The sequence below is a fragment of the Electrophorus electricus genome, chromosome 16, assembly GCF_041902795.1.
Source record: "Electrophorus electricus isolate QZ-2024a chromosome 16, ASM4190279v1, whole genome shotgun sequence".
NCBI classification, from domain to species: domain Eukaryota; kingdom Metazoa; phylum Chordata; class Actinopteri; order Gymnotiformes; family Gymnotidae; genus Electrophorus; species Electrophorus electricus.
In genome coordinates this window covers 26,133,001-26,145,000 of record NC_137512.1, presented here as the reverse complement: position 1 = coordinate 26,145,000, position 12,000 = coordinate 26,133,001, and the positions used below count along the sequence as shown (strand labels likewise).

Sequence of the window (12,000 nt, the reverse complement as noted above, 5' to 3'; positions counted from 1 at the left end):
TAGGCAACAGCATCCTGTCAAGAGGACAGCTGATCACGAGGACCAATAGGGTGAAGCCATGTATTCCAGCTGACCAATCAGCAGTCAGCTGTGTGCGTTTGGCTTTCTGAGAACTAGTTGTTGGTGTGTGTGTGTGTTTACTTGTAGTGGCTGAGAAGCCAGCAGGCACAGTGAATCTAGAGAGCGTCAAGCCTCTCTCATCTGCCTCACACACCATTCTCTTCACACACACCTCACCTGCCTCACACACTGTTCACTTCACACACACCTCACCTGCCTCACACACCATTCACTTCACACACACCTCATCTGTCTCACACACTGTTCACTTCATACACACACCTCAATTGCCTCACACACCAGTCAATTCACACACACACACACACACACACACACACACACTTCACCTGCCCCACACACTGTTCACTTCACACACACACACACACACACACACACACACACACACACACACACACACACCTCACCTGCCCCACAGACTGTTCACTTCACACACACATCTCACCTGCCCCAAACACTATTCACTTCACACACTTCACCTTTTTCAAACACCAGTCACTTCTCACACACACTTCAGCTGCCTCACACACTGTTCACTTCACACACACACACCTCACCTTCCCCAAACACTATTCACTTCACACACCTCACCTGTTTCAAACACCGGTCACTTCTTACACACACATCAGCTGCCTCACACACTGTTCACTTCACACACACACTTCACCTGCCTTACACACTGTCCATGTCCATTGTGCTTCAAACACTAAAACCACTGTTTAACACTGTTCAATTCTAGAAGTGTTCACAGGAACATGGAACCTTAGATTACATACTTTTAAATTATTATTCTAAATTGTTGTCATTTTGTCATTGATGTTTTAATGATTTTTACATGTTTGTTGTTATTGTTTATTTGCTTTTTATTGTTGTTTGTGTTTTAATGTTTAGTTTAGCACTCTGTGTGCAAGTCATATTTCAAAGGTTTCAATCAATTATTCAATCAATCAATCACTGTTCACTTCTATTCATACACCTTACCTGCCTCACACACTTCACACACAGAGACACACACACACTTTCAGGTCAGACTAGTGCTTGTATGTTGTGTGTTCAGAGTTATATATTATAAAATGTCATTCTCTGCTTGTCTTGCTCAGGTCACCTTAGACTACAATGGGGCCCTATCTCCTCATGCTATTCGCCTTGTGAAATCAATGATAATTTGTTGTAATTTAACAAACATTGTCCAAAAAGAATACATTACAGAGTGAACGGTATTATTGCAGCTTTTTGAAATTTAACCACAATTAGGAAAAAAAATATTTGGTCAGATTTTTTAAGCATCTCATTGTTAGATGCCTGATGGGGATTGTGGATATGTACAATTTGTATTTCCTGAAAAATAATTGCAGTAATTTCTCCTTTCGGCCTCGGAGTGAATAACCAACAATCTTTAGATTTCTCTCATATCAGGAATGCTGAGGTGCAAAGCGCTAGCTTCGCTATTGATCACCAACACCTGACGTCCGTGAAGTGGGAAAAATGATGGATAAAAAAATCCAGACAGAAGAATACACACTAACTGTCAGAAAAAATACACACTAACCATCAGAAAAAATACACACTAACCGAAAATCAGCAGTGATTCCAACCACTGTGGAGAGGTTCATTACGCTGTGGAGTCCAGACCTTACCGAGAAGTTAAAAGCTTCTTTGTAAATGTCAAACACAAGCCCTTGATAGAGCAGAATCTTTAATACAGAGAACTTCTTATTCCGCACAAAAATCAACCTTTTAATGTTGTTTTCCCCCTAATTACAACAGTGGAAGTCACGCTAAGTTTGACGACATAGGCCGTAGGTAACAGTACACTGAGAAAGATGCTCGTCTCGCGAGACAAAACTTGTCATTAAAACCGCGTAATGCCTTTACGTTATGAGGTCCTTATTTTGCAATGGGCTGGCGCATGCGCTGGACATACTTATTACGGTAATGAAGGGCTTTACCTGCTAATCTGTTTCCTGGGTCTTGTTGAACCTTCGCGTCAGAGGGTCAGAGTGGGTCGGTGTGAGGGGCAGGTTGGGCCGGAGTGGGTCGGTGTGAGGGGCAGGTTGGGCCGGAGTGGGTCGGTGTGAGGGGCAGGTTGGGCCGGAGTGGGCCAGTGTGGGGGGCAGGTTGGGCCGGAGTGGGTCAGTGTGAGGGGCAGGTTGGGCCGGAGTGGGCCGGTGTGGGGGGCAGCTTGGGCCGGAGTGGGCCGGTGTGGGGGGCAGGTTGGGGGAGATTTATCAAATGGAGCCCAAGCAGACTTCTACTTCTCCGGCGTCTCCGCGAGAGGAGCTCTTAATGCTTCGCCAATGAGTGCTAAAAGCAGGAGCGGCCGCCAGCGCTCAAGTACTGTTGTGAAGACACACGGGGGAAAAAAGGTCCTGGGAAAAAAAACTGAAAGGAAAGAAGACGAACACGTAAAACAAAAAGGAGCGAAATGGAAGCCTGTTATTTGGAAAACTACAGGACTAAAGCTTGCACTGTAATCTTATAGATATTTGCAGGGCCTGAATAAGGCACCTTGGCTCTGTGAGCAGAGTGCACTCAGAATTCAGCCAGATTACATTAACTGGCCACTGATGGTTTTTCTTTTTTTCCTGTTTTTTTCCTCTGTAATACCGTTCATGCTCACAGCCTGCCATTACTGAAAATTACAACTTATATAATCTACCGAGCGGGTCTCTACATACTTGGGTCGGGATAATTGGGTACAAAGCCATTATCATACTCCTAAGGCCAAGTAGCCTACAATACAGGCTCCTTCTGCGCGCAGTTCTCGCTCATTCTTCTTTTTTCAGTTTTCAAGCACTCAGAGTCCATATTGGAGAAAGAACAGTAAATGAATTTTGGCAAATGAGTCTTTACCTGATGTCCTGTTATGAGACTTTACCTGATGTCCTGTTTTGAGTCTTTACCTGATGTCCTGTTATGAGACTTTACCTGATGTCCTGTTACCTGATGTCCTGTTATGAGTCTTTACCTGATGTCCTGTTATGAGACTTTACCTGATGTCCTGTTATGAGACTTTACCTGATGTCCTGTTATGAGTATTTGCCTGATGTCCTGTTATGAGTCTTTACCTGATGTCCTGTTATGAGACTTTACCTGATGTCCTGTTATGAGACTTTACCTGATGTCCTGTTATGAGTCTTTACCTGATGTCCTGTTATGAGACTTTACCTGATGTCCTGTTATGAGTATTTGCCTGATGTCCTGTTATGAGTCTTTACCTGATGTCCTGTTATGAGACTTTACCTGATGTCCTGTTATGAGACTTTACCTGATGTCCTGTTATGAGTCTTTACCTGATGTCCTGTTATGAGTCTTTACCTGATGTCCTGTTATGAGACTTTACCTGATGTCCTGTTATGAGTCTTTACCTGATGTCTTGTTTTGAGGATCTCCATCTGGATTACTGCAGATAGAAGGAACTCAGACGAGCTTTAGTCGCGAACCCGCCGCTCCCAGGACCTCCTCGCGCCTTTCTCATCAGACTTTTGTCGTTGCAGAAAATAAAGTATCAGGTAATATTTTCTCAGCCATGTAACATCAAATCGATATTGACATTCTTCACAATAATAACTTGGTTATTTTAAAAATTTAACCTCAGCAAACGGATTACATTTCTAACAGGATCGTTCTCTCTCTCTCTCTCTCTCTCTCTCTCTCTCTCTCTCTCTCTCTCTCACACACACACACACACACACACACACACACACGTATTCTACTGCAGTAGTTCTTTTAGTTGTTTTATTGGCCTTTAGGACTGTACAATATCGCGCAACCCGCCCGGACGTTTTGTTCAGTCTGACACGCCGTAGAAAATCTCCGTTTTTTATAAGAGCTCGACACACGAGCGTGTCGCACTGCTCATATTTAGTTAAAAATGACTTTTCCATAATCATTATGGTAATGTGGTCGTCGGAGGATGTCAATTGACATTTGGAATGGTGTGTTAATTTCCTAATTCTGAAGGTCTGTTTGCGTGCAGATGTGCTGGTCGGAACGATGGGGTTTCATCGCACATCCATTCATCCCTGAACTGTAGAAGCGCAGTAAAGGAGCCGAGCGCCTGCCCCGCGTTAATGGGCACGAGTCCGCTTCTTGTCTTAATGCTGTTGCGCTTTCATTCTGGATACCCACTCCATCTGACCTGCACAATTCATTCATATGGGACTCATTTATAGCTACAGTAATTGTTTCCTGTAAAAAAAAAAGTAATTTGACAATACGCGCGCTTTTTTCAACCTACCATTTACTTAAAGACGGAGCACAGAACAATTCGGTTCGTTCAGGCGACACAGATAGTCTACTCTTCGAGTTTAACCAAAAATGTTTGCGTCATTATAAATCTGCAGCTCTGCCACTGTTACGGTCTCGTTTCCAACTGCGTTCAGCTCTCCTCCAGGCCTGAGGGGGCGCTGTAGAGTAAAGCGCCGTGAGCGCTCTCCTCCAGGCCTGAGGGGGCGCTGTAGAGTAAAGCGCCGTGAGCTGGCGCTAGGCGCGTAGCTAGCTGCTAGGCTAGCAGGTGAAGGAGGTTAGTGGTGCTGCTGCTGCCCGGTGGTCTCGTTCGAAGCGGCTAATTTAATTATATTGTTGTACGTTTTCACTGTATATAGTTATATTGTCCTGAGTTGCTAAATGATCTGGAGTTCAATGTAAAGTTCTCTCCCAAAGGTCTGTAAGATGAGGGCTTCCTAACTGTGGTGTGCAGAGTGCTGAGGTTGACTGTCATGTTTAAAGCCCGCTCCTGACGCGGACGTGTACTAATGTCTCTCCCTCTCTCAGTCCTGACTATGTAGCTGCCCATGGCGTCCTGGAACGGATCATCAGCGGAGGCCTTCCCTTTTTTGAGATCAGCGGAGGCCTTCCCTACTTTGAGACCGCGTCGCATCCAGAACCAGAACGTGGTCCACCGCCTGGAGCGGCGCCGCATCTGCTCGGGCCGCCCCGGGGCTCACTGGTACCGCGTGCGCTGCTTCCACCAGAATCTCTTCCCCAACTTCACGGTGGTGAACGTGGAGAAGCCGCCCTGCTTCCTTCGCAAGTTCTCTCCTGATGGCCGCTACTTCATCGCCTTCTCCTCAGACCAGACGTCTCTGGAGATCTACGAGTATCAGGGCTGCCAGGCTGCAGAGGACCTCCTCCAGGGCATGGAAGGCGAGACCTTGGCCAACGGCAACGACCAGCGCTCGCTTAACATCCGTGGCCGGCTGTTTGAGCGCTTCTTCTCCCTGCTGCATGTCACCAGCGTGGCGTCCAACGGTGAGCATCTGAACCGAGAGTGCAGCCTGTTCACAGACGACTGCCGCTACGTGATCGTGGGCTCTGCTGCCTACCTGCCTGAGGAGCCCCACCCGCACTTCTTCGAGGTGTACCGCAACAACGAGTCCGTGACGCCCAACCCCCGCTCACCTCTGGAGGACTACTCCCTCCACGTCATCGACCTGCACACGGGCCGTCTGTGCGACACACGCAACTTTAAGTGTGACAAGATCATCCTGTCTCACAACCAGGGCCTGTACCTGTACAGGAACATCCTAGCAGTGCTGTCAGTGCAGCAGCAGACCATCCACGTGTTTCAGGTGAGCACAGGCGTACGAGGACACACGCTTACAGCTACAGAACACACACACGGGTCGTGAGATTGGTGTGCACAGGTGAAACCCTGCTGCTACAGAAACACGGTTCCAGATCAGCCTCACTGCTGAATGTGGAGCAGGTTACATGTGTTCAGGGAAGAAAAATCTCAGTACTGCAATTGTTATTTTAGTGGTTCAGTAGTGAAGGTACTGGACTAGTAATCAGAAGGTTATCAGTTCAAGTCCCACCAATGCCAGGTTTCCACTGTTGGGCCCCTGAACACGACCCTTAACCCTCAATTACTCAAGATGTGTTCAGTCAGAATTGTAAGTTGCTTTGGATAAAAGCATCAGATAAATGTAAATATTATGTTTCGGACCATTGGAACACTGCTTCATATTGCAGAGCCCTAATCTGTGCAGGGTGTGGCCGTGAGCTTTGGTCTGAGATCTTTACATCATTCCAGGTCCGCTCTCGTCCTCCAGGTGACCATGGAGGGCACATTCCTGGACGTTCGGACCATTGGCCGCTTCTGCTACGAGGATGACCTGCTCACTCTGTCGGCCGTGTTCTCAGAGGCGCAAGTAGAAGGCCAGCCCGGGTTGTCGCGGCTCTATAAGGAGAAGAGCATCAACTCTCTGAAGCACAGGCTGCTGGTGTACCTGTGGCGGCGCGCCGAGCAGGACGGCAGCGCCACGGCCAAGCGACGCTTCTTCCAGTTTTTCGACCAGCTGCGGCAGCTGCGTATGTGGAAAATTCAGCTGCTGGACGAGCACCACCTGCTCATCAAGTACACCAGCGAGGATGTGGTCACCTTGCGTGTCACCGACCCCTCGCAGGTATGGCTGCCAAGGCACCTGACCAAAGATTTGTGTTGGTGGGCAGGGGGAATGTGATGACGATGACGATGAAGGCCAAGCAGCAAAGCCTGACGGAAACCTGCTGTAACAGCAGTGTGCAGAGATCTCATGAACATACCATCTGATTTACTGGGCACAGAAGCAGAGTTGTTGTGTGTGTGTGTGGTCGGGGGGTGTGGGTGACATTGTTAGTTGGTTATGACTGCACTCTAATGCCACACCATTTGTAAAGTTAGTATTATTAGTATGATTGTTGTTGTAGTTTAGATGCAGATGCGGTACTAGGCCTCCTCTGCTGGTTGCTCTTGTTGTTATTATTATTATTATTATTATTTGTTTTTGATATTGTTATTTGATGTAGAAGTAGTACAGGCCTCTTCTGCCTGTTATTATTATTATTATTATTATTATTATTATTGTTATTATTATTATTTGTTGTAGTAGTACAGGCCTCCTCTGTCTGTTGCTGCTGTGTTGTTGTTGTTGTTGTTGTTGTTGTTATTCTTCTTATTATTATTTGTAGTAGTAGTAGTAGTAGTAGTAGTACAGGCCTCCTCTGTCTGTTGCTGCTGTGTTGTTGTTGTTGTTGTTATTCTTCTTCTTCTTCTTCTTCTTCTTTTTCTTCTTCTTCTTCTTCTTCTTCTTCTTCTTCTTCTTCTTATTATTATTATTATTATTTGTAGTAGTAGTAGTAGTAGTAGTAGTAGTAGTAGTACAGGCCTCCTCTGTCTGTTGCTGCTGTGTTGGCTCCACAGGGGTGCACGTGCTAATTCCAGCAGTTCAGTTGTTCTAAAGCAGGCAGGTCTTCCCTGTGCAGTACGGCAGAACAATTTGAACAAAAATAAAAGGGAAACTGTAATTATTTATCGCATTATAACATATAATGTTACATCGCAATAACATGGCTGATGTTTTAATGAGAAGTCGGAGCAGTCTGTGTGGAAATGCCTGGGATTAGTCACGCTAGAGGCAGTCCTGCGTGTCCTGGAGTGTGTGTGTGTGTGTGTGTTCAGCTTAGATCTTCTGGCACACACAGGTGCTACTGAACTTACTGGATGAGTGCAGTTTGTAAATGTTAATGCATGTTTGTCATTTTGTGTGTGTGTGTATTACCGTACCTGAACACTAATGTTAATCCTTTAAAAAAAAAATCAGTTTTCATAACCAGAAGCGCAATCTCTCTCTTTCTCTTTCTCTTTCTCTCTCTCTCTCTCACACACAGCCCTCGTTCTTTGTCGTGTATAACATGGTCTCCACAGAGGTGATTGCAGTATTTGAGAATACGTCAGACAAGCTGCTGGAGCTTTTTGAGCACTTCTGTGACCTGTTCCGCAATGCCACGCTCCACAGCGAGGCTGTGCAGTTCCCCTGCTCCGCCTCCAGCAACAACTTTGCCCGGCAGGTTCAGCGCAGGTGCTCCACCCATCACAGATCCACCCACTGGGGAAGCTTATGGGTCTGACGGGGGGGTCATGAAAGTGGGTTTATATCAAAACAGTAGGAAACATTGTCCTGAGCTTTAAAACTTCTTTAAAGTAACTTATGAAGTTTATTTCCACAATGAATTTAAATTTTGTACTTTTGATGTTTGTATTTGTACTTTGATCTTTGGAACAAAAAGGAATATAGTCAAAGCTGGTTTCACAGATTCTAAAAACATTAAGTGAGTTGTTTCCTCAGTTGTTTTTTTGTGTGTGTGTACTTCTGTCTTTGACTGTGTGTATGTCTATATCTCATTCACTGTCGCTGTGTGTGTGTGGCGGTCCCCAGGTTCAAGGACACTATAGTGAACGCTAAGTACGGGGGCCACACCGAGGCGGTGCGCCGCCTCCTGGGTCAGCTGCCTATCAGTGCTCAGTCCTATAGCAGCAGCCCCTACCTCGACCTGTCGCTCTTCAGCTACGACGACAAGTGGGTGTCTGTCATGGAGCGGCCCAAGACCTGCGGGGACCACCCCATACGGTGAGGAGGACCTGAACACAGGGGCGTGTCCTCGGTGAAGGGGAGGGGGCGTGGCAGTGTAGATAAATGCTTTTTTTTAAAGTGTGAGCATACTTTTAAATTTATTGCCTAATAAAAGAAAAGAAACACTTTGGTGACGCTTTTTATATTATACAGAGGACATCAGTGTCATTCCAGGTTTCAGTGTCACATGGTTTTTCACTGCAAGACCTTGATTAATGTACAAGCGAATTAATAAGTTAACAGAGTCCTGTGTAGTGTCTCACTGGTCCCAGGACTGCACTCTTCTGGACCCAGAACTGATATGTTGTTCTGGATCTCTCTCGCAGTCTGGGGGTCACAGCTCTACTGCACCTAATTACTACTGCAACCACCACCACTGTTCTTATATATATATATATATATAATCTTAAAGTGGAGGGTAGGGGAAAAACAACTAAACAAATCAAACTCTATATATCTGCGTCCCATCACACAGAGCTGCAGGGTGCTGACCGATCTACCGGTGGTAGGGAGCTTCTTCACCCGTCTGGTGCACGGGACTCCTCACCTGACTCGAGCCTCCAGTCTAACACCTCTCTCTCTCTCTCTCTCTCTCTCTCTCTCTCTCTCCAGGTTCTATGCGCGTGATTCTGGACTCCTGAAGTTTAAGATACAGGCGGGTCTTCTGGGCCGGCCCGTGAACCACGCTGTGCGGAGGTTGGTGGCGTTTACGTTTCACCCCTCAGAACCTTTCGCCATCTCAGTGCAGCGCACCAACGCAGAGTATGTTGTCAACTTCCACATGCGTCACGGATGTGTGTGAGCGTCTCTGGAAGCACTGTGTGTGCGAGCTCCTCGGCGTGTGTGTAAATCTTTGTTTTTAACATTCCTCAAACCTTTTTTCTTTATGAAAGGAACAGATTGACTCTCATTTTTATGTAACTGAAGATGACTGGTTTTTGAAGCACTATGGTAAGAACCAGTAATGTCAATGTAGGATTTCATTAAACATTATTTTTTTATATATACATATTAAAACACTATTTATTGTAAATACAAAATCACAGTATTTTTCCACTACAGTGTTTATAGTGTTTTATGGTAAATAAAAACTATTTGAGACATTTAAATCTCGTAGTGTATGTGAATTTACATATAAGTGTTGGTTTAGTGTTGGATATGATTCACTCTGGGCTGCGTGAGCCGTGTCTGGAATGGCTGGACTGCTGTGGCCTAAATGTCAGGTGCAGAGTTCAGCCGCTTCTTTCCACCATCACACTGTCCTGGTTCATATCACTTTGTTTGTTCTCAGAAGGGACAAGAAATTCAGACATGGCAGCTGCTGAATGCATGGAGAGTTTTTGAAAGTCCTGTGCCAGTGTGGGGTCTGTACCCAGACTGTACCCGGTCTGTACCCAGACTGTACCCGGTCTGTACGAGTGTGGGGTCTGTACCCAGACTGTACCCGGTCTGTACCCAGACTGTACCCGGTCTGTACGAGTGTGGGGTCTGTACCCAGACTGTACCCGGTCTATACCCAGACTGTACCCGGTCTGTACGAGTGTGGGGTCTGTACCCGGTCTGTACCCAGACTGTACCCGGTCTGTACGAGTGTGGGGTCTGTACCCAGACTGTACCAGTGTGGGGTCTGTACCCGGTCTGTACCAGTGCGGGGGGGTCTACACACACCCATTGAGCTCATGCCTCTGCCCTCCACCTTAAAAAACCCCAAAGAATTTCATGTAGTCCAGCCATTAGGAGCCCAGCAGCCTCGCAGGGGTCCAGCATGAACCAGACCTGCAGGTGATGCAGCACCACTTATGTCCTCCATAAAACCGAATAATCAGAAGTGGAATGACTTGTAGCTGGTGTATGAGCCTCAGTGTGTGAAGGTGACACACTACCGTGTGTCAGTCACTGCGCCACCGAGCTGGGCTTGGCTCTGGCGCGCGTTTTCTTCTAGACAAGGAGGGAACAAGGAGATAAAATGGACGCCCCGAGATAAACGCGTTTGGGGTTGTTCATCTCCCAGGGGAAGGCTACATCCGCTAAAAGCGTCTTTAGACCGCGGAAGTTGCGTGCGGTGCCATTTTTTGAGTGGCCCCCTAAGTACAAGTACTGCACGCGTAATCGTTTTGTCAAGGCTCGTGAATGCGCGTCTCTGATGTCCCGCTCGTTACCGGCGCGAGCCCCTCTGTCCTGCAAGGGCTGCGTTCTCGCGCGGCAACGAATGCTTTTAGCCGCGGGCTGGAACGGAAACGCGCGAGCCTAGGGTTCGCGAGAGGGGTGCGTGGGGCTTCGCTCGTTTAATTCTGCCGTAATGGTTCCGTCGCAGCACAGAACGACAAAATCTGCCGGGGTTATAATTTTACAGCACAGTGGGTTCGGTTTTGTACTACGGAGCAAAAACGAAAAAAAAAACAAACCCAAAACCCTCTGAAATATTCGGACCACTTGATGATTGAAAAGCAAAAAAAAAAAAAAAGGATTAAAGGATGGCGAACTGTGATTGCATTATTCACCCTTTCCATTGTCGTTCTTCCTCGCGCTGTGAATGAGTGTTTACACGAGCTGTCCGGGGCGATCGCTCATTAATAGACCAGGACAAAGCTAAAGCAGCAGGGTGGCGCAGACAAAAAGCCTCCTAAACTGTTACGGCCAAAGTCAGGTATGTGGCTCAGTACTGTCTTGGCCCCTTTTCAGGGTTAAATGACTGTCATTGTAGTGGCGAGCTGTGTAATCAGGGCCACAGTACTGAACCTCTCTCAGTCTCCAGTGCGGTTTGTCTAGCACAGGATATTGCCTTCTTTCTGCCCTCTCCGTATCATTGGGGCAGCCTAGGACGAGGGAGCGCGTGGGGGTAGGAGCGTGGAATTTAACCCGTTCTAGTGGCTCATGCGCAGGTCTAAGTTCGAAAGGTCATCTCCCCTGCCTACCGAGGTGCAAATCCTTCCTCGTGACAGAACCACGGCGCGCATGGCGTCTAATTATCACGGCTGTAAGGGGGCTTTAGAGAAGACCAGGATCAAGTTCTCTGGGTTGCTATTAAATCTGAAATTGGAACAAAGGACTGTGGTGTACGTTCAAGACATTTAGCTGATGATTTATCCAAAGCCACTTACAATCATGACTGAATGTGTCTTGAGTAATTGATGTGTCTTGTTCAGGGGCCCGGCAGTGGTGGGACTGAATTACCAACCTTCTGATTTATTAGTCAAGTACCGTAACCATGAGCCATCACGTAGTATCTATCCCTACTACATTTTGAGTGACATCTATGAATCTCCTGAAAGTAAATTTGGGACTTTGTTGTGTTCAGGTATATTCAACCTCCATCTTATCCATGTGCATTTGAATCAGGCATGTTTTCCGCTGTCTCACCCTTTACAGAATGCCAAAAAAAAGGCTTTTCCTCACATGGCTATAAAGTTTGAATAGACATTTCAATAATTCTAATAGTAATTGGACACCTTTTGTCCCGTGTTAATTAGTTTTCTGAACTTTTCCTCATTATATTTCCCTGTAACAGCTGCAAGTTGCCACAGTC

General features: G+C 46.6%; 1 protein-coding gene across 3 annotated transcripts; it reads left to right on the top strand.

Moving 5' to 3' along the window:
• The first annotated feature begins 4,571 nt into the window (after nt 1-4,571).
• Nucleotides 4,572-9,583, top strand: det1 (DET1 partner of COP1 E3 ubiquitin ligase). Of its 3 annotated transcripts, none has more exons than XM_027029946.3 (6): nt 4,572-4,664; nt 4,855-5,651; nt 6,135-6,488; nt 7,732-7,922; nt 8,280-8,471; nt 9,087-9,583. In XM_027029946.3, the coding sequence occupies exons 2-6, from the start codon at nt 4,875-4,877 to the stop codon at nt 9,274-9,276; spliced, it is 1,704 nt and encodes a 567-aa protein (XP_026885747.1). In that variant the 5' UTR covers nt 4,572-4,664; nt 4,855-4,874; the 3' UTR covers nt 9,277-9,583. The 3 variants fall into 3 exon arrangements, with proteins under 3 accessions (XP_026885747.1, XP_081555616.1, XP_026885745.1); XM_081699490.1 differs by having other exon boundaries at nt 4,580-4,603; XM_027029944.3 differs by having other exon boundaries at nt 4,610-4,743.
• The last annotated feature ends 2,417 nt before the right edge of the window (nt 9,584-12,000 follow it).

Bases quoted from the DNA above. Each gene is read 5' to 3' on its own strand.
- det1 (XM_027029946.3), top strand. From the start codon at position 4,875: ATGGCGTCCTGGAACGGATCATCAGCGGAGGCCTTCCCTTTTTTGAGA. The intron at 6,489-7,731 runs GTATGGCTGCCA...TCTCACACACAG, and splicing joins GTGTCACCGACCCCTCGCAG to CCCTCGTTCTTTGTCGTGTA. The intron at 8,472-9,086 runs GTGAGGAGGACC...CTCTCTCTCCAG, and splicing joins TGCGGGGACCACCCCATACG to GTTCTATGCGCGTGATTCTG.